Genomic DNA, 20389 nt, shown 5'->3' with positions numbered 1-20389 from the left:
CGGAAGACGAAGCGTTGGCAGGCCTCCCACAAGGTGGACTGACGACATCGTGAGAGTTGGGGAAACCGGTGGATACAAGTGGGGAGTTGTCGTTCATTGTGGCTGATGATGGCCAATTAAGACGACGCTTTAGTCACGGCTCGTTCTGACCCGCTACTTGCGGCGTGAGGCGTGAGGCGTCTTAGGGCCTACGCAGCTTGCACGCGGTTTGTACAGAGCGGGTGGACGTGACGCCTATACATAGAAAAATAATATAAGCAGCGCTAACTGCGCCACTGTACAACTAAAATTTAGGATTTTAATGAGGCTATATAATCATTATGACTATGTAAACGATTCGGAAGTTCTTGTGCCGTGAGGTCATCCAGAGGCAACAGGTACAGCAGCGGAAACTTTAGATATAGTATTATAATGTAAATGATTTGACATTCTGTGCCGTGCCATACAGTTAAATAATAATAATTATGACTATGTCTGCCAACATAGTGATTATATACTCTTTGATGTGAGCCTCATGGGAAACCACAGAAAACTAAATTTAACTCTTCCTTGCGTGGATACAGTATCTATACACATAAGATTGTCTAACCCATTTTTTTGTTAATTTCTGTTTGTTTGGCTATCAAGTTTGCTGTTTTAGCAAGATATTTTTGCCAATATCCAATATCGAGTTAAGACATTACACACATGAGGACTGTTTGGTTTATAAAATTTTGATTTTTGGGTAGAAAAGGCAGTCTAACCTATCATAAATTGAAAATTTTGTTTACCTTCATAGCTATTGGACGAAATTGTAACATTGGTTACCTTATCAAGTCTCTTCTATAAAAAAACTGGGTTCATTTTTAAAATTATTGGTCATATTTCCAACGCCAATAAATTACAATGTGTATAATTCATCTCTTATCAATTACATGTTAAAACAATTCAGTATCTATGAAGCAGAAGGTGACAGCACCTGTGTTACGCCACTAGTGTCCAGAGACATCCTTGTCTGCCCGGTGTACACCAAATCATCCTCGTCAAGTGCTTCTCTCATCCGTCGCTTGTAAATCTCGCTATCAGGATTGTTCTCCTCATTACGACACCTGTCTAGTTTCTTATCAATGATGCGGACACGTTCTTTCGCAGGACTCTCCACCATTTTAACCAAAGATCGGATTTTACGCACCGCTTCAATTAAAATAGCTAGCTTGTCAGGTCCAGCGTCTCTAAACAGCATTTCAGTTACGTAACTGTCTAAATTCTCTTGTTCTTTACTAGCAGCATGTAGAACTGCGGCTAAAGCTATTTGCGACGGCGCATAGAGTAGACATCCATCAGTTAAAAACACTTTTTCTAAGAACTCGTCAATTCCACCACGAAGGCGCTCTGGATTAGCAAGGCTACACCTTGTTTTTATGTCAATTAAAAAGCCTTCCACTGGTCTGAAGGGGTTGTGAATAGTCAGATGATAGTTCAACTGCTGCATTAGCAATAATTCATTGTTCAAAATTATGTCCGATGCTTTATCCCGGTCTCCTTTGATATTAGCCACAAACTGTCCAATAGAAACGTTAAATTCTTCCACTTTGCACGATAAATACACGCAAGTGGCCAGTATTTCTTTAGGGTGGAAGTCCATTGTCGAATTATACAAGTAAAAACGCTTGAAGTAATGGAATGCGGTACCGACAACTCCTTTAGGCATGGGTGGGCTGAAACGCTTGCAGAACTCTTTTAAATGCAGCTCGTACTGTTTAAGAAGCAGTCTCTCTTCTTCTGGGGACAGGAACACGTTGTATCGCTGGTACTCGTCAACATGCGCACCATGCTTTGCGATGAACTCCAAATTATGCTTTTCTCGAAGTTGTGCGAGCTCGCTTTCGTCGTTGAAAGTCCAGAACTTTCGTTGAGAGCTTGTTGAAAACATTTTAAGCACTAAGTTTCAGTCAAAACCAGTGGTAATTTGTCAATATTTATACTTTTTAACGGCCAACAAGAGAAGAACAACAGCCGCCAAGCGTTTTTATTTCATAGTTTTTTTGTCAGCTGTCAAGTGAAGTGACAGCTGGTTGGCCAACATTTCTATTTACGCTCGGCCTGAAATATTTAATGAAATTAAATAAAAAATAAAAAAATATTTAGACGAACTTAATAATAAACTTATTAAGTACGTAGTTTTTATATACACTATTTAATTTATTATTTCTTTAAATTAACATTGTTTGAGGCCAACTTTACATTTAACAATGACTGCATGAGTATTAATACCTTTGCCCAATTGCGAATGGAAAACAATTTAAAAAAAAGTCAGTTTAGTGAGGTTATGTTGCTGGTACGAGTAAAAATTTCATAATAAAAGCTAGCTAAACTGTTTTTTGGCTTTCTATACACATAAAATGATTTCTCAAAACAGCCTGCTAAAACGTACTTTACCTATAGTCCTGCAAAGTGCGGGCGCTCACCGAAAACCGAGATGGCTGCCCGTCGCAAAAAGTAAAATTTATCGTATCCCTAAACGCCCAGAAATCATTGATGAGGAACGTTTAGAGCTGTTACGTATCAACAATAACTATCACACACAAATGAGAGCCATACGTCGGTTTTATCACGAGGAAATGATCAAAGAAAAGTCTACTTTGGAGAGTGCCAGTTCAGAGATGTCCATTCGTGTTGAAGCTGATGAATGGGAGCGATGTATCAAAGTGAACGAGGAGTGGAACGCTAAGGTGGCTGCTGAGCGAGAGGAGAGGAGGAAAGTGGAGTTGGCGGCGCGGGAGGAGCATATCCTCGGGCGAATGCAAGTCAAAGATCAGAAGCTAGCAGAACGCATTGAAAAGGCTGCTGAGGAGATAAGGAATCAAAAGGTAAGAACGCCACTTCTGTAAATGCATAATACTACCATCTATGAAGTGTTTTCAAACTTTTAGCCCTATATGTACAGAACTCTTTCTAAGCTACTAGAGATAATATAAAGCACTCGATAACATTCTTACTAATCAAATATCCAATGTTCAATCAAAAACTTTGTTTGTCATGAATTAACGAATCCCAGAGCAGCACATATTAACAAGATTAGGGTTGTACAGAACCTTTAATATTTAATTTAATTTGTTTAATTTAATTCATAATACAGGAGCTGAGCACAACTTTCATCACCCCAGAAACCTTGGAAGAAGCCATCGACAGAGCTCTAGCTAACCCCAAAGACTATAACTATGCTATTGACCTGCAGGGAAACCAGATAGCAGGCAGAGAAACACCCATCCCTGTTAAAGAAAAGGCTGCGAGTACAGCTTAAAATGTGTATTGCATTGCAGACTTAGGACAACATTTTGTAATACAGTCTAAATAGTTATAGCTACACCAATTGCGATGTTGTACCATCGGCCAAATAAGTGGTCTATAAATTTTTATACAAGTTCCTTTCAAATAAATTTTGCTAAAGTGAACTTTCAAGTTGACGGACATGTCTATTGGCATTATTGGTTTATGACATGCAAACAATTACCAACTTTAGGGTGGTAGACTACATATTTGGTTGATGGTACCAAATATAAGAACAAATCAAAGTTATTTATATGTATTATAACCAGTGTTATTTTGGTATGTATGCTCCGATATTTTGTTATTTTGGTTTTCGACTGTAAAAAGTGAGAAGTCTTTCCATGTGAAATTCTTTATGACATTGACATAAGATTGATATTTACTTGGCCTGTGTAAAAACTGCGATCGCAATAAAATGACAGTTTCGCATACAAAATCCATTGTGAGCGTCAGAAACGTTAGGCAATAAGGCATCTGTTTTGACTATATTTAAAAAATAGGTTGGTTCTCATAATGTAGCATGTGAATGTGTGAATTGTTTACTAGAAAAGTAGACAAGTTCCCTGCTGGCTGTCAAAATAGAGATTCTTCAGTTATAGATGCAATATTAAGACAACAGCACTATTAGCACTAAAAATACTGTCAATATGCTTTTCCATCAGTGGAAGCATTGAATTCGAAGACTACTATTTTGTTTCACAACTGTAACTATCCAAAATAAAAGTACAAGATATACGCAGCGGCACAAAATTTAGGCCACTACATGCAAAATTACCTATTACTGCTTACATTTGAGGGCCAGACTTTTTGCCGCTCAGTATATAAAATATTTTCTTTATAAACATTAGATTAAATGATAATTAAAACATGTAAATAATAATATAAAACATATTTTATTGGCTAAAACACTCCACATTTTCGAATACTTAATACCTATATTTACATTTTGTTATTCTAATACTATATCTATACGGGCATATCACAGAACATGGTCTCCCAGTCGGGCATGAGGTTGAGTTTATGCTGTAGGGCTCCAAGGGACACGATATCGGCGCTCCGCGAGGCTTCGTCAGACGTCACCGCCACCGCTTCCTGGTGGAATGCGGCTTTTGTGCCTGCACTAACCTGCAATAATAGTACATTACGAGAGTGTTATTTATAAAAGCTGAAGGCTAGAGAAATGAACAAGCTAAAATTGAAATCATTTATTCAGTAAATCGGCCGCAATGGGCACTTTTACACGTCTTTTTTTAAACTCCCAGCACTTTCGGAAAGACCATCATTGCCAAGAAGAATGCGCCGCAAGAAACTTGTCAGTTTTTTTTTTCAATATAAAATAATTAAAAAAAAAACTTAAACACTACAGTATAAAATAAAAAAAAAAATACTAGAAAAGAATAATAATAATACAGGGATGTATGGGGTCCCTTAGTTACAAAACTAAAACAAAACACTATTTATACATTCAGTGGTTGCTTCTACAGTCATAAATAAAAAAAAAAGATTCTGAAATATACATTTCAGGTCAAGTAACCATTTATAATTACTAGGCTACCACGGTTTTATTACCACTAGACTACTATGGCTTTATTACCACTACACTACCATGGTTTTATTACCAATCGCTAACATGGTTTTATTACCACTAGACTACCATGGCTTTATTACCACTAGTCTACCATTGCTTTATTACCACTAGACTACTCACAATGTTTTTTTCACCATGGCTTCCCACCATTGTTTTATTACTGCCAGCCTTCTGCAGATTTTTAATACTAGGCTACCGTGACTTCATTACCAGTGCTACCACGCCTTTATTACCACTTGGTTTGGATAGGTATTTAACTAAATGAAAACAAACTTCAGCTGCCAGATTTGGTACATTCAAGGATTTTAAACATTTTACTTATCTATCATTGTAATACAAACTAAACTAGTGTATTTCAATACAGAAATGAAATGTTTAGATAGTTTAATGGGAGAATTTCAATATTAAAGACACCAATTGACGTTGTTTTGTTTACATTTAGTTAAATACCTCACTATCACGGTTTTTGTACTACTACGCTACTATAGCTTTTTTACTACTAGGTCAAGGTTACCATGGCTTTATTACCGTTAGGCTACCACGGTATTATTACCATATACATGCCTCGAATATGGTGTCCCCGAGAGCGAGCGTAACGCGGCCGGATTGGTGCACGCGCAACGAACCGATACGGCCTTCCTCTAGGTCTGCGAGGCGACATCTGTTGTCGGCCGGCTGGAAACAATTCAACATCAAACATCAATAATAATTTGACTTTCTAATATGCTCCAGCGTTGATGTGCTCCTTATTCACACTTTATTATTATCTTACACCTTACACCATGCCAGGTAATTATAGCGCAAAAGTGACCCAAAACGTTGCACTGCATTGAGTTAGAAATGATCCCTAGAGCTGAGCTCTCTCACGAAGACGGCGCCCCCCACTTCTTTACTTCAAATTTTGCTTCGGAGCATCAACAACTGGTCCTCTCCACCGCAAGTGGGACAAACAAATAGTTTGCATGGCATCCTCCTATTTGGTTCAAATAATTAAAAACGAAAACAAAATAAAAACGTTACATTGAGGAAACAATTACGATGAGTTTATTTCAATAGATGGCACTACTAGACAATGTATAAAGGCTGACCAGAATTATAAATAACCTCGCCATATAAACCAATAGAACTAATTTCTTGCACAGGTCACACTAAATTCAAGTGTCATCTGTCTATTGCTGTCAAAGTTTAAGTGTTATTTTGTGTTTTTGTGCGTTAAAATGCCGAAGATTATCCATAGCCTTGGAAGGAAAATAATTCACAACGTATAAAAGTATTTTTCATAGAAAAAGTCCGAGGGATTCGAAAATATTCCTTTAAATAACATCACCGACACCATTGTCAATATGACTGGTAGTTATCGCATAGTAAGTGTAAAGAATGTTGCAATATAAAACGTAGAAATGCTGCCCTCGCGTCAGGTTTTTTATATTCCTGGTCAGCCTTTACAAGCGATCAAGTTGCTCGAGTGAGTTAGTAGGAAACAAGGTTTCAAGCTCGACAGAACAGCATGTCCCGAAAAACTTTTTCATATAAAAAGTCTTAGATTTCGCCAAACAAACGCTCTGCTCTGCTAATAAAAACAAGACATTGTAAAAGTGTGGAATAGACAAAAGTTAAAGTCCTGTAGCTAATGGTGTAGTAGCATACCGGCGCTTCTTCACTGGCGTCCCCGGAGGATGTGGAGGGCTCGGGCTCGCTGTTGCCGCGCCCCGGGAGCGTGTCCGGTAACTAAAAAAAACATGTATATATATTTTATTCAGTAACACACTTTAACAATATGCATGTTGGTGCCTCTTTTTAAGTATCGAGATACCTGTGCCAGAGATACCACTCTTCCATTAAAATGTAACTTTAATGGCACAAGGTGAGTGTGAATAAAATTAGAATTAGGATCTAAATGAGGAAACTCCCAAAAACTGCCGACAAAATTAAATAAAACAACAGCTTATAAAGAGATTATTTCTCACAGAAGAAAATCTTTTTTTGCGTAAAATTAAAAGAAATATTTATTCTTATTCATCATAATTATCTATCTGTCACTTTTTTCAATTTTTTTTACAATTTTTACGCACGTAGGGGGCCCCCGTAGCGCGGGGGCCCCGAATAATTGATATGGCGGTAGCTACGCCCCCGCTGCTAAGACATAAAATAAAGGTGCCAAGTTATCTCATGTGATATCGGTTCTTTTCCGCCTTTGTTAAACAATCTCCTATTCCTCACCTGTAACAGTATGAGCGTAGGCTGCTCCGCCTTTAGCAGGTTGACGACGTCGTTTTCTTCAAACACTTCCTGTTTCACGGACACCGGCCGCGTCACCGACGTTACTGGAGGTAAACAGAATAAGATGCTAGTGAAATCTGTACAAATTTGTTAACCTCTTCTGCGCCGGTCATCCAGTCGTGACAGCCAATGGATGCCACACACGCCACGGTCATCTATACGTGACCAACAGTCAACGCGAAATTAATCCTTCTGCAATGGAATTAAAAATCAAGTTGGTTTGTCGTTGGTTTTTCTGTGGCGTGCAGAGCACGTCAATTTAGTTTGTTTTGTGGCGGTGAAGAGGTTAAACGCCAAGTGATTTGCACATTCTAGGTTCTAGGTAATTTATACATTTAAATCTTCTTTTTAATCGGGTTAAAAGATATGTTGTAGATTAACAAGCTTTTTTAGAATATAAGACAATGTCTGCATACCAATGTATCTGGTCTTCACCACGTCTAAAGCAAAACAAACTATTTCATTTCTTGATTGATTGATTATTATTATTCATTAGTTTTCTTTTCGAGTTAGAGAATATTTAACAGTTACCAATTCATCACAATTCAATCTTAAAAATAGTATATTACTGCAGAGTCCGCGAAATAGGGGATTGCCGGCCGAGTAGTTATAGATGGCCAAGTGATAACGAGGTCATCTAGAGATACGAGGCCGACATCCCTGTTCGCGGACGAGGCTTGTATAGTGCTTTTCTCAAATAAATCCAAGGAAATAATACCATGTCACTTAATGATGAACTCATATCGGAAATAATTACACTTATTTGAATAACAAAACCACTCGTTTTATATGTATAAAAAAACTAAGGATACCTATTAAATGGTTATTTTTAAAAATTATTAACTATAAATATCAATCCTTGTTTATTATTGAATACATGATTTAGGGGCCGTTTCACTATCCATTGATTAGTGTTAACTAGCGGTTAGGTGTGATGCCGACTCTATTTGTTTTGTTCGAATAGACGGAGACGGCATCACATTTAACTAAACGCTAATAATCAATGGATGGTGAAACAGCCCCTTATTCTAATTAAATAATAGTCAAATAAGAGATTTAAAAGTAAATACACATTCACGAACTAGGTACGTTTTTTTAATTGGCAGTATGCCATAGATAGTCAGTAAAAGAAATAAAACCCACTGAAACTAAAGACAATATCTTTGCTAGCCTTGGCAGGCAATATTGTATGCAATTCCATTACTATCCTCTAATTTGAAATTAGAACGAATCTTCATTCAATAAGTGCTATACAATGACGAAGATAAGGACGACATTTCCTTGGATGTTTGAGAAAAAAACCATTCCAATTTTCTTGGAATGAATCTAACCTAATCTTATAATTCTGAAACTCAAGCGTAGCAAATGTTGACTCCATTTACATACATATACATTATGTATAAGCAAGGTAGTTCTAAATACACAATTCAATGCACCAGAACACCTCAAGCAATAAATCTTCTATAGCTGTTCCATTCAGCCACAGCACATTGCAGTGCGGGGCACCTAAGAACCGCAATATTAAACCCAACAAGGTCTTACTAGAACAGTCTGTCTCCACGCCGGGTTCATCCTTGACTATCACCTCCTGCTTAACCTGTACGGCTGGCTTTGGTTTATCCCAGACTAAAATGAAATTGTAGTTTAATTTTGATGAAATTCTTAACAAGCTGTAAAAAACACACATGTGGTAACATAGAGATGTTTTTGCTAGAATGTTTGCCTTAACTTTTATTGATTTAAAAAATGTACCTTCATTAGTTTTAAGAAAGATGTAATAAATTCTCTCTCATTCATTCTGTCCGGAGGAATTGCGTGGAGTGTATATTTTTGGATTTAATAATATTGATTTAAAGATTAACAACAGTGAAATCTAAAATACTGTTAATTAAGTGAAAAATGTTGTGAGTACCTATGTTTGTGTTTGATACTCTTCCATGCTAAAACGGTTGGACGGATTTGGATGAAATTTGACATGTAGACTCATAGGTATCCCAGAGGCCTTTTTATCCCGATATTGCCACAGGATCCATGTAAAATTCCAAAATCTTAAATCTAATGGCATGAAATTTTGCGTGGATGGTCGTTGTACAACGTAAATAACCAAGGCTGTAATTTTTAGGAATTACCGTGGGAATTTACTAAGTTACCGAAATTTAAATTCAACGGCCACATCTAATGGTTAAACGGCGAGCGAGGCCGCGGGAAGGAAAATGTTCAAAGAGAAAGCGTAAACATATTACGCGTTTTTTTAGATTTTTTTCCCTCTCAAGTGCATATAAACTGAGATGTAGGATTTGATGCACGTAATTTATTTCACCTTCACAAATATTGAAACTAAATGCTCATTTATGGGAAAGCCTGTAAAATACCTCCAATGTCCATAGGTAGTTTGATGGGCGCATCTTTCTCTGGAACATTCTTGAAATCCTCTTCATCATCGCTTGGATCGTCTCGACCCATCACACTTTTTATCTTCTGCTCCTCTAGTTCTTTGTCAATCTAAATAAACAAATTTAAAAAGTTCAATTTAAAAATATTTAACAAAATTTTCCACCTGTAAAATTTTAAGAGTTCACAGCATATTTATATTTATTACAATAAAGAAAAAACAAGTTGCTATAGCACTGTGGTGGCAACCGCAACGCAACAGCCATATCATTACATTGCCTGTTTTTTTTTTCTTAACTTTGTTAAGGCTTTGAATACTCTAGGTGACCATGTCAGCCTCATGGATGCTCTATCAGTGCCTACTGTTACTTTGCAATAAAGTCACCTTAAAAAATGGAACTTTACAAACCTTTCCAATGTCTTTAACCCTGATGGTAGGTTTCTGCAGGGTAGCCGCGGTGTCGCCACTGTCGCGGCTGCCATAGGAAGCGCGGCTGGAATGCCTCTCCGTTGCTCCCAAACCTAGAATATTTAAACATGATAAACAAAAGTATCAGCAGCAGTAGAACTAAGGTTACCGACATAGCCTCAAGAATTGCGAAACTGAAGTGGCAGTGGGTGGGGCACATGGGGTCAGAAGGTTCTCAAATGGCGACCACGGACCAGGTGACGAGCTGTTGGTATGCCTCCAACAAGATGGAGCAACAACCTGGTTAAGATCGCAGGATCGCAGTGGATGTGAAATGCACAAGACCGGTCTGAGTAGAGAGCCTTGGGGGAGGCCTATGTCCAGCAGTGAATGTCTTTTGGCTGATGCAATGATGATGAAACAAAAGTATTTGTGATAAGATGTGACACCATAAAAAAATAAATCTTACACAAAACTCTAGTAAATTATTTCAGACAAAAACTGGATTGATTATCAACTAACTACAAAATTAGATTTATTGTTGCTTTAAAACAAATATAGTTACTTGCCAAATAAGTGAAATCATAACTAGCTATTGCCACACAAAACCAATGGGAGAATCATGATTTGACAGCTCATAAAAAGTTTTTCACTTGATTGGTGGTGTCATCCATCATCCCTTTATCTAATATCTTAATGTCTAGTGGATGCAAATGGCAAGTTGTCGCTCATTATAAGGGGAGGCTTTTGTTCAGCATGTCTTCCGCTGATGATGATGATAAATATCATAGTGTTGTTTAATCATCATCAGGTTGGTCAAAAATATCTGAAGCATAAGTTCAAAAATTTATTGCTGCTGTTTTGCATAGAAGTATCTCTAGTTTTCTTTTCATCTATATACCAAAGACTCAATAAAAATACAAGGATAATTGATAAGACAATAGATCTGCAAAATAATGCCTGATCCAGTAAATTATTACCTTCAGAGAAAACTCCTCCAGATTTGATAATGTTAGGTCCATTTTTAATGTTCCGATTTCTATCATTTTTTCTGTCTCTTTTTCCTCTATCATCTTTTCTTTGATCTCTAGCAGTATTCAAAATTGGGCTGCAATCATTAAAAAAAACTTTTAAACATTAGCAGATAAATTAACTAGTTTAGTTAGTTTGGGACTAGGTTAATTGGTATGGTGGTAATTATTTAAAGAAAATGTACATAAAACACAATATTTTAGGCTATCACTGTCATTACTAATTTTTTAAATTAAGTTTGGGTTATGTTCCGCATACCTTGATTTTACCAAAGCTCAATATTTCGGCGCAGTTGCATGCTTGTGATCATGGTGCATGCAACTGTACCGAAAATTTAATTTAAATTTTAATTTAATTTATAACAATGAAAATCATAAATAAAAATGTACATATATATTTTACTAATCAAGCAATCTATGTCTAAACTGTTAATCAATGTCTCATCTACTATAACAATTATAGGTAAATATAAATAAATAAATATCATGGTACACTTGACAGCAATTGATCTAGTCCCAAAGTAAAGCTTGTGTCATGGGTACTAGGCAACAGATAACATACTTAAATTTAAATACATATTAAACCGGGACCTCAGGCTTCATAGTCGTCTTCTAACAACTGGGGTAACCTGGTTGATAAACTATCTAGAGTTCCTCAAGACTAGACTGAATAGGCTGTGAGTGAGTTTCTTTGGCCCCATCTTTACTCTCCATGTGAGACTGGGACAAATTGTGAAAATAAAATTACAATCAGAAAGAGCTAAAATTTAGATTTCATAATTTAAAAACAGTGTTTACTTAGTGCAAGTGTGAAATGTAATACAAGGCTACTATAATTAAGTTAAACTCGTAAGTAAGGAAGTGATAAGAATAAATGTTTACCCTTTGTTTTTATTCCTAGCCACGTTCAGATTAGGTGTAAATACTTTTTTGTTCGGTTTTACACCACCCAGAGTCAGGTCTCGAGGTGGCTTGAACGACGCAAGTCTTTGCTGCGGGTCCGGGCCCAAGCCGTTAGAAGAAGACGACTTGTCATCTTTATTGGACATTTGTGTAACAGGTTTTTATTAATTCAATGAGAAAAGTTAACACCACGCAGTTAACGCAACCTTGATTGTTTTGAAATGAATAAATAAATCTGTCAGACAGACAAGACAATGTCACCCACTGTCAGACTGTCACTACATCAGCCATTGTCGACGCGTTCAAATTTAACAATTCAAATTTCGTGTAGTTCTGCAGGGCTACTACGAAACTCGTAGCTCGTATCGTACCGTCCTTCTCGCTCTCGTATTAAATAGTGTAAGCGTCAGAGAGACCGCACGACACGAACTTCGAGTTTTGTAGTAGCCCTTCTGTCCTGTATATTCGGCCAGTGTACATCATGCTTTAAATCGTAAACAAACAAAACAACATTTTTTGTTTGTTGCCTCTGTGGCAATGGCAAACTGACAAATTTCGAAGTTTGTTGAGTACGTTAACGTTTTTTGTGTCGTATTATTACCTTTTAAAGCTTACCGTGCAAATATTTGAAGCAGATTTCTTCATAAAATTATCCTTTTTGACAAAATTCACCATGTCTGAGTTGTTCAACATCTTTGGAGACCACGTAACGCGTCTACCGGCGAAAAATGTCGCCCGACAACCGTTACACAATATTGGTATGTTATTTTTGTAGATTCTGATAAATATACTACTGTACTGTTACATTTTGAACTGTATTTTGATTTAAAAAATATTATTCTTCACAGAGAACATGGGAAAGTCAGTTTCTATGGGTCCTATTAAGCCCAACGAGCCTCTGAAAAAGGGCGCGGAACCGAAGAAGTCATTTCTATGTAACACCGGCAAAGCGTTGCAAAGTACGCCAATGAGACAAGTCTTTACGCCGCGCCCGGTCAACGTAGGAGCCCTAATTTACAACGATGCTGATGCTAAATCTGACGATGCTATAAACTTTGAAGAGATTGAATTTACAAGACCTGTATACAGATATGGTAAGAGGTGGTTTGTGTTATTGATATTATAATTACCTATTATCTATATATATAAAAGGCAAAAGTGATTGACTGATGTATCAACGCACAGCCCAAACCGCTAGGTCTAGGGATTCAAATTTAGCACGTAGGTTCCTTTTAAGGTCTAGGGGTGCACTAAGAAAGGATTTTTCAAAATTCGCCCTTTAAGGGGGTTTAAATGGGCGTCCAAAGTTAGTATGGGGAAACAAGATTAGTTAGACTATTTTATTCGAAACTTCACAGGAGTACTCTTAACAATAAATAAGTAAACATGTATTTCAGATTTTTTGAGAATTCAACCCCTAAAAGGGGGTAATGTGGTGACAAAGTCAATCGAAAATCAATCGTTGATATAGCAACGCACAGCCGAAACCACTGGACGTAGACTTGAAATTTTTCACATAGATACCTTAATAAGCATAAGCAAGTACTAAACATCCACTAAGACAGGATTTTTGGAAATTCTTACGGGAACGGGAAAAAACGGGATTTATATATTCGATTCCGAGTGATCCTATCTCAGTAACTATAACAACTAGACTCTTCAAATTTGATTCACAAGTAGGTATTACATTAATCAAAACATTCATTTCAAGATTTTTGGAAATTCCCACGGGATAAGGAAAAAACGGCATTTATATATTCAGTTTAATGGAATCTTATGAACTATAATTACTAGACTCTTCAAATTTGGCATAAAGTAGGTGATTATAATAAAAAACAGTTTTAAGTATTTTGGGAAATTCCCACGGGATAAGAAACAACGGGATTATATTCAGTTTAACGGAATCCATTTTTCGTTTTACTGGTCTTAGAAAACTGATATTTGGCATTTAGGTTCCTTGAGAAGTTTAGGGGAACACTACAAAAGAATTTCCCGAAATTCTGACGGGAACGGGAAAAATGGGATTTTTCGTTTTACTGGTCCTAGAAAGCTGAAATTCGGCATGTAGGTTGTTTGGGGAGTGAAGAGGAGCGTTAAGAGAGGGCTTTCCGAAATTCCCACGAGAACGGGAAAATACGGGATTTTTCGTTTTACTGATTGTAGAAAACTAAAATTTGGCATTTAGGTTCCTTGGGGAGCGTAGGAGAGCACTACAAAAGGATTTCCCGAAATTCTGACGCTAACAGAAAAAAACAGGATTTATCGTTATACTGGTCGTAGAAAGCTGGAATTTGGCATGTAGGTTGCTTCGGGAGTGTAGAAAAGCATTAAGAGATAATTTTCCGAAATTCTCACCGGAAAGGGAATAAATGGGATTTTTTGTTTTACTGGTAGAAAGCTGAAATTCAGCATGTAGGTTGCTTGGGGAATGTAGAGGAGCATTTGATTGAGAGAGGACTTTCCAAAATTCATATGAGAACGGGGAAAAAAAGGATTTTTCGTTTTACTGGTCACAGAAAGCTGAAACTTGGCAAGTGGGTTCCTTGGGGGCTTGGGGATTGGAGGGAAACATTTATAGAGCATTTTCTGAAATTCCTATGGGAACGGGAAAAAACAGGATTTTGCGTTTTACTGGTTGTAGAAAAAATTCAAAGGCTTATACTGCACGTACGCTGCAAAGAGCTCTTTAACCGACTTCAAAAAATGAAGGAGGTTATGCATTCCGCTATATATATTTTATTTATGTATGTTCACCGATTTTTCGCTCAATTGTAGGTAGACCGATTAAAAAAATATATTCTTAAGAATATCTACTCCCCCTCGGGAAATTTCCCCAAGATCCTGTCATCAGGGGGATTTTGTTTTTTTTATTCAACTGGACGGCAAACCAGCAAGTGGGTCTCCTGATGGTAAAAGATCACCACCGCCCATAAACATCTGCAATGCCAGGGGTTTTGCTGATGCGTTGCCAACCTAGAGGCCTAAGATGAAAATCGATGGCAACCCAAATTTTGTGGGCATGCATGAAGTACGTTTTTTATATATTTTCTTGAGTTATTTAAGTATTTGCGTCTGGTAGACATCATCTCATGTTGATGAGCTGATGATGGAAGGTAAAGCTCCTTAACGGTTAGGAGTTAGAGGAAGTTTCTTTAAATATCATATGCACGTATACGTCTACCTATAGGTAGACCTTTAGTTGTATTCTTTCTGGTTATTCAGGTGAGCTGATGATGGAAGGTATAACTCCTTAACGGTTAGGAGGACACATTAAGTACCTACGCCAAACCAATCAACTCATTACGTAACAAAAATTTATCCATACCTGTAAAACAGTATACTGTGACAGGCTGACTGACTGACAGACGACGCGTCGTTTAAACTACTGAATTTGGCACACATGTAGATAAAGTATCATAGAACACTAAGTATGGATTTTTCGAAATTTCCATGGGATAAGGAAATATTTAACTTTGTCTGCTTTCTTTGTTTGTTTGGGAGAATCTCTGAAAAACTGAGCTGATTTAAAAAAATCTATTAGTGAAAGCTTTTAAAATCGATACCCGAAATAATAGAGGCCTGTTTCAATTCAATCGCGGACAGTGTGGTTTTCTTTTAAATTCACTTATTCCTATCCCGCGGGAAACAATCCTATGCCGCGTAGGTACGAAGTCGCGGGCAAAAGAAACACGTGGTTTCTAAATTACACCCCTGACCTAAAGATGTGAAACAGGGGTTCAAAGTTTGTACGAATTATAATTATGAAGGTTGATTTTTAAATTCAAAAATTTGCAATATACTCCTCCGAAAACAATTAAAACACGAAAATAAAGATCGTAGGAAGTAAATCTGTGTTACCCCAAATTTAACGCGAGCGAAGCCGCTAAAACCTAGTATTATTATAATAGTAGTTTGATCTCGCACAGATGTAATAATACCAGCTCAGCTTTTATGACAAACCAACTGATATACTTACACCAAATCTTATGTCTTTCAGCTTTAGTGCAAATATTTTTAAACAATCTCGCCCCAAAGATAAAGACTTAATATAAGTGATTATTTAATTATGCAGATAACTACCACAAAGACGCGCTGGACTATCTCCCTCTACCTGGACATGACCTGAGGCGGCTCTCCCTGTCTCCGCCACGCACACCTGCTCCAGACACAAGGCCTGCCGGAGTTGACTTTGACTGCTCCTATCAGGATGAGTTCTTTACAGGTACAATAATCAGTTATAAATATTCATGATGGATATAATAGGTAGGTAAGTACAGTCGAGTTTACAAACTTGTGAGCAAAAATTTGATCACAATTATCACTCTATTGGTATTGCAGAGATGTGTTCAGATATTTTTGATCAAATTTTTGCTCACAACATGTCTATGAACTTGACCGTACATATGGAATAAAGGCAGTTTTGTTTCTTTTTATTTCCTCTAAGTAAAATAAGCTGTCTAAATAATTTAATGCAGTTTCCTTCCAATGTTTTCCAACTTATGTATTATTCAAACTCGAGAGGAATTTTTTTTCAGCTTCTTTCTATTCTCAAAGGAAGGGTTAAATTAATTAATTTAAATTAAATTAATGTCTGGTATATTCTTTGGAATAGATCCCAATGAGTACAAAACAGCACAAGAAGCAAAAGAATGTTGTCCATTCAAATATTTTTTATTATTTCAGATGAGTTCTCAAATGAAAGTATCCCAGATCCTGATGACAGTGACCTTGGCCTGCCTGCCATCTATTGAACACACTAATTTAATTTATTTAGATTTTATAATTATTTTAATAAACTATGCGCTTTTAAAGTAGCCTTTTTGTAATTGAGTAATAATTAATACATTTCAATTTGCCTATGTAATCTAATTTCAGAAGCTTTGATTTATTTTGTAACCTTTGGAATGTTTTTCAGAACTATCTGAGTGCTCAAGAAAGATCTGTATGAAGTGCTTATTGGATCTAAGTCTTCTAAATTACCTGTATTCGCTCTAGCCGCAACGTAAAACCGTATTCATGTAATTCTGAAGACTTTGCTACTTGATGATGATGAATCTAAATATGAATATAAACTTCCTGCAGCTGACAGTTATCACAATTTAAAATTTAAATGCTTAATTTCCATCATTTTAATATCTGGGCCCAAGGTAATTCAAATAAAAATGCATGCATTTAATTAGTGAGACTTAGTTTTGTAAGTATTTGTTCTAATTTACGTATTTTTATTGGAAACTGCCCTTGTGATGATAATTTAATATTGTGTTTAGACATAAACAAGATTTAAATAAACATTTTTTTTAATTAAAGGATACATTTATTATTTACATAAACCTAATAAAATTAATCAACATTCAATCCTTACTTTATTTATAAATATAAGTTATTAACTATCTGGAAAAAAAACTATTATTTAGTATCTCAAAAAATACGAGTTATTTATACATACCATCACAGCTTGAAACATTCTCTATCAGATGAATTAAGCAAATTGGCTGTATCTTGTAGAGCAATAAAACCTGCTAAAAGCAATGCAATATCACTTTACTCAAAATGTCTATAAATTAAATACTGTCAATGCCTTCTGAGGGCAGTATAAGTTGCTATGTGCATGAAAAATTAATAATAAACCTGTAACTTTTTTCATTTCTTCTATATTTTCCATCATGGCTTTGATGAAAAAATAGTAATTTTGTTTATTAAACTTATCCTAACAACAACTGGCTTCCAAATTGTAGATCAGAATACATTGTTTTTTTTTTCAATCTTTTTTTATACTAAGGGGCTGTTTCACCATCCATTGATTAGTGTTAACTGGCGGTTAAGTGTGACGCCGTCTCTATTTGTTTTGTTCGAATAGACGGAGACGGCATCGCATTTAACCGTCGGTTAACGCTAATCAATGGATGGTGAAACAGCCCCTTAGTGTGCAACATTGTTTCTTGAACACTATAATATCAATTTGTAATTAATGCAATCGCCTGACCTATTTCCAAACTTCGTAATAATCGATTAACATTGCACAGTAATGTCTATCTCCACTATGTCAAATATTTTTTTCCCAAGAACTGCACTTTTTTGTCAAATGCTGGAAGTGTGATTGGAGTATCTTCCTTGTAAAATGGGTTGAGCATCAACTTGATGTATGCCTCGTACACATCTGTGAAGAAATTCTTGATACCATCTTCATTCCGCACATCATGGACCATCATGAAACGCATCTGTGAATTAATGAACGAAAAAATAAAGAATTCTTTGTATACAGGGCCTTAAGTCTTAAAAAGTTGCAATTTTTTTTTATTTATGTGACAAAAGCAAACAGCCATCTATATAATGGCTCGGTTCTGGGTAGACGCGGTCCAAAAGGGGGGTCACAGGGGACATGACCTCCGTCCCGCAAAATCAAACACATCAAATTGAAAAATCTAAGTTGTAAAATAGAAAAAAGATTTTTTTTCCCCCTAGCCGTGATGTAATTATTTTTAATGACCCCCTCCAAAATTTAAGGCTGTGACCACACCTGGCTCTGGGAAAGCAAGAATAATAAAATAACACTTTCCAAATAACTATTTTGAAGTGCCCTGGGCAAAAGCCCACGGCAAGACGGACAAACATCCGTATGGTAGAGGTAGACTGAACTGAAGACAAATGCAAAGTAGCATAGTTACAATTGCTGTATTTAAAAAAATTAAAAATATTAGTTACCGAAAACCTAGCTTTACCTGACTAGCAGTGACAAAGGCAGACACAAACCACTGGTTAAACTTATCTACTGACTTCAGATATGTGTTAGTCACTTTCCACATGTGTTCATCCACTAGGTCCAATGCTGCATGAGCTATGAATTGGTTAAGGTGTCTATTGTCTTCCTTCTAAAAAAAAACAATAACATTTTAGAGGAGTATGATATTATAGTGTAGCCTAAGTCTATAAGTAACGCGAGCAGTTTCTATATCGTAGGACAATGGTAGTTGTTCGTTTGTTATTATAATCAGATATGTACCTTAAGCTCCTTAGGAACTGGGATGAAATCTTTTTCGAAAATGGGATTATCCGAATGACCTACGATTACAAAATAGTACGTCCCCGCCATTTCGGGGTGTAAACAGAAAAAATGATTGTTTGGAAATAAGATCTCTAATAGATTATTATTAAAATGATTTACTTTTATTATTTTTACACCCAACTTACTATAAGTCGTTCAAAAGACAATATCATTAAAATTGGAAACAGCTAGAGCTTGTCAAATGTATTTTTGTTGGAATTACAGAGCGCAATGAACATTAAAATAGTTGGAAATTGATTATTATGGTTTTTGTATGTCTATATATTTTATCTATTTTTAACGAAGAAAATTAGTTGAACGTATATTTGTAAATAAAATACACGAATGTCTATTGAAATATTTTGGTTTCAGTTTCAGAACGGATTTGACGTCTGCAAGTTTTGTCAAGATGATATGTCTTAAAGTGCGTTCAAGTTAAAGTTACTTCATGTTACTTTACGAGTTTTAGCGACTGTGACACGATACCGCTTAATCGAGTAGAAAAAATCCATTACGAAATTGAAATAAAAAATTAACGAAAATCAATGCGATGCCATTTTAGTGGAGCTGCTAGAAGATGCAGTAGAGGATGTTTGTTGCAAATTATAGTGCCTTATTTTCAAAACACTAACGTATAAATAAATAGAAAAAAAAAACATTTTGGCGGGAATATAATAAAGTTGCATTGTTGTTTCATTGTTCTGTTTGTTTTGTTTAACTTTAATACGAACAGTTGACGTGATTCGTCGAATATTAAACTTTGAAAAGTGTTTCAGCTTTATAAAAATATGAACTGTGAGCTTTTCAATTTATCATATTTAAAAATAAGCGTACGTTTTTAGTTCTATTGCATGCAGTACGTAAACGTAACGCATTTTTTTCCTTTTAGATTCATGGTCTACATCTATTGAAAAGTTGATGTTTTGGCGGGCGGGAAGTTGGTGCAAACATAATTCAAAAACAACAAAGTGGACGTTGAGAATCACTTGCGACATATTATTCATTACGGATGAAACGACGATATTCGAATCTTTAAACCTGAACAACAAAATAAAAGGCATATTTAAAGAAGATATCCTAATATTAATAGTTAGCGGTCTAAATAACGAAGTAAGTCGCTTTTCTACTTACACTTAATTTATTACAATTAACAATGTTTTTATACGTGTTGTACCTAAACGTTTTTAGATATGGAAAATAAAATTTCAAATAAAAGACAATATTGCTGAATGCTTTGAGAAATTGGGTCAACATTTTCCTGTAGTAGAGCACAATTCGACAGCATCAGGAAAAGTATTTCAATCTCGCTATCGCAATGTTGAAGAGGTCATGAAGAGTGCAATTGAAGGAATTGGTATGAACTATGTTACAAAGAATAGTATCTAATAATGTTTCACTGCATTTAACTGGTGCTCGATTTAGGATTACGGTTGGAT

The 20389-nt window shown here is 36.0% G+C and overlaps 5 protein-coding genes across 6 annotated transcripts; 2 read left to right on the top strand and 3 right to left on the bottom strand.

Moving 5' to 3' along the window:
- Positions 1-787: 787 nt before the first annotated feature.
- LOC141438979 (cyclin-H-like) lies at positions 788-2020 on the bottom strand. The gene has a single exon (XM_074103068.1). The coding sequence runs from the start codon at positions 1910-1912 to the stop codon at positions 935-937; it is 978 nt and encodes a 325-aa protein (XP_073959169.1). The 5' UTR covers positions 1913-2020; the 3' UTR covers positions 788-934.
- A 270-nt stretch (positions 2021-2290) lies between these two features.
- On the top strand, positions 2291-3864 carry LOC141439458 (small ribosomal subunit protein mS26-like). The gene is made up of 2 exons (XM_074103750.1): positions 2291-2849; positions 3119-3864. The coding sequence occupies exons 1-2, from the start codon at positions 2382-2384 to the stop codon at positions 3281-3283; spliced, it is 633 nt and encodes a 210-aa protein (XP_073959851.1). The 5' UTR covers positions 2291-2381; the 3' UTR covers positions 3284-3864.
- Positions 3865-4183: 319 nt separating this feature from the next.
- On the bottom strand, positions 4184-12177 carry LOC141439457 (DNA-directed RNA polymerase III subunit RPC4-like). 2 transcript variants are annotated; one of them, XM_074103748.1, is made up of 9 exons: positions 11891-12177; positions 10958-11085; positions 9978-10090; positions 9550-9679; positions 8720-8803; positions 7118-7221; positions 6545-6625; positions 5462-5572; positions 4184-4434 (listed from the first exon to the last, which is right to left on the bottom strand). In XM_074103748.1, the coding sequence occupies exons 1-9, from the start codon at positions 12055-12057 to the stop codon at positions 4276-4278; spliced, it is 1077 nt and encodes a 358-aa protein (XP_073959849.1). In that variant the 5' UTR covers positions 12058-12177; the 3' UTR covers positions 4184-4275. The 2 variants fall into 2 exon arrangements, with proteins under 2 accessions (XP_073959849.1, XP_073959850.1); XM_074103749.1 differs by lacking the exon at positions 8720-8803.
- Positions 12178-12431: 254 nt separating this feature from the next.
- On the top strand, positions 12432-17217 carry LOC141439459 (uncharacterized). The gene is made up of 4 exons (XM_074103751.1): positions 12432-12669; positions 12760-13005; positions 15984-16133; positions 16595-17217. The coding sequence occupies exons 1-4, from the start codon at positions 12585-12587 to the stop codon at positions 16660-16662; spliced, it is 549 nt and encodes a 182-aa protein (XP_073959852.1). The 5' UTR covers positions 12432-12584; the 3' UTR covers positions 16663-17217.
- A 650-nt stretch (positions 17218-17867) lies between these two features.
- Positions 17868-19130, bottom strand: Trs20 (trafficking protein particle complex subunit 2). Its single transcript, XM_074103752.1, has 3 exons — positions 18912-19130; positions 18631-18780; positions 17868-18129 (listed from the first exon to the last, which is right to left on the bottom strand). The coding sequence occupies exons 1-3, from the start codon at positions 18999-19001 to the stop codon at positions 17950-17952; spliced, it is 420 nt and encodes a 139-aa protein (XP_073959853.1). The 5' UTR covers positions 19002-19130; the 3' UTR covers positions 17868-17949.
- Positions 19131-20389: the final 1259 nt, after the last annotated feature.

Source organism: Choristoneura fumiferana, chromosome 20, assembly GCF_025370935.1.
Source record: "Choristoneura fumiferana chromosome 20, NRCan_CFum_1, whole genome shotgun sequence".
NCBI lineage: Eukaryota > Metazoa > Arthropoda > Insecta > Lepidoptera > Tortricidae > Choristoneura > Choristoneura fumiferana.
This window is presented reverse-complemented; position numbering and strand designations above follow the sequence as displayed.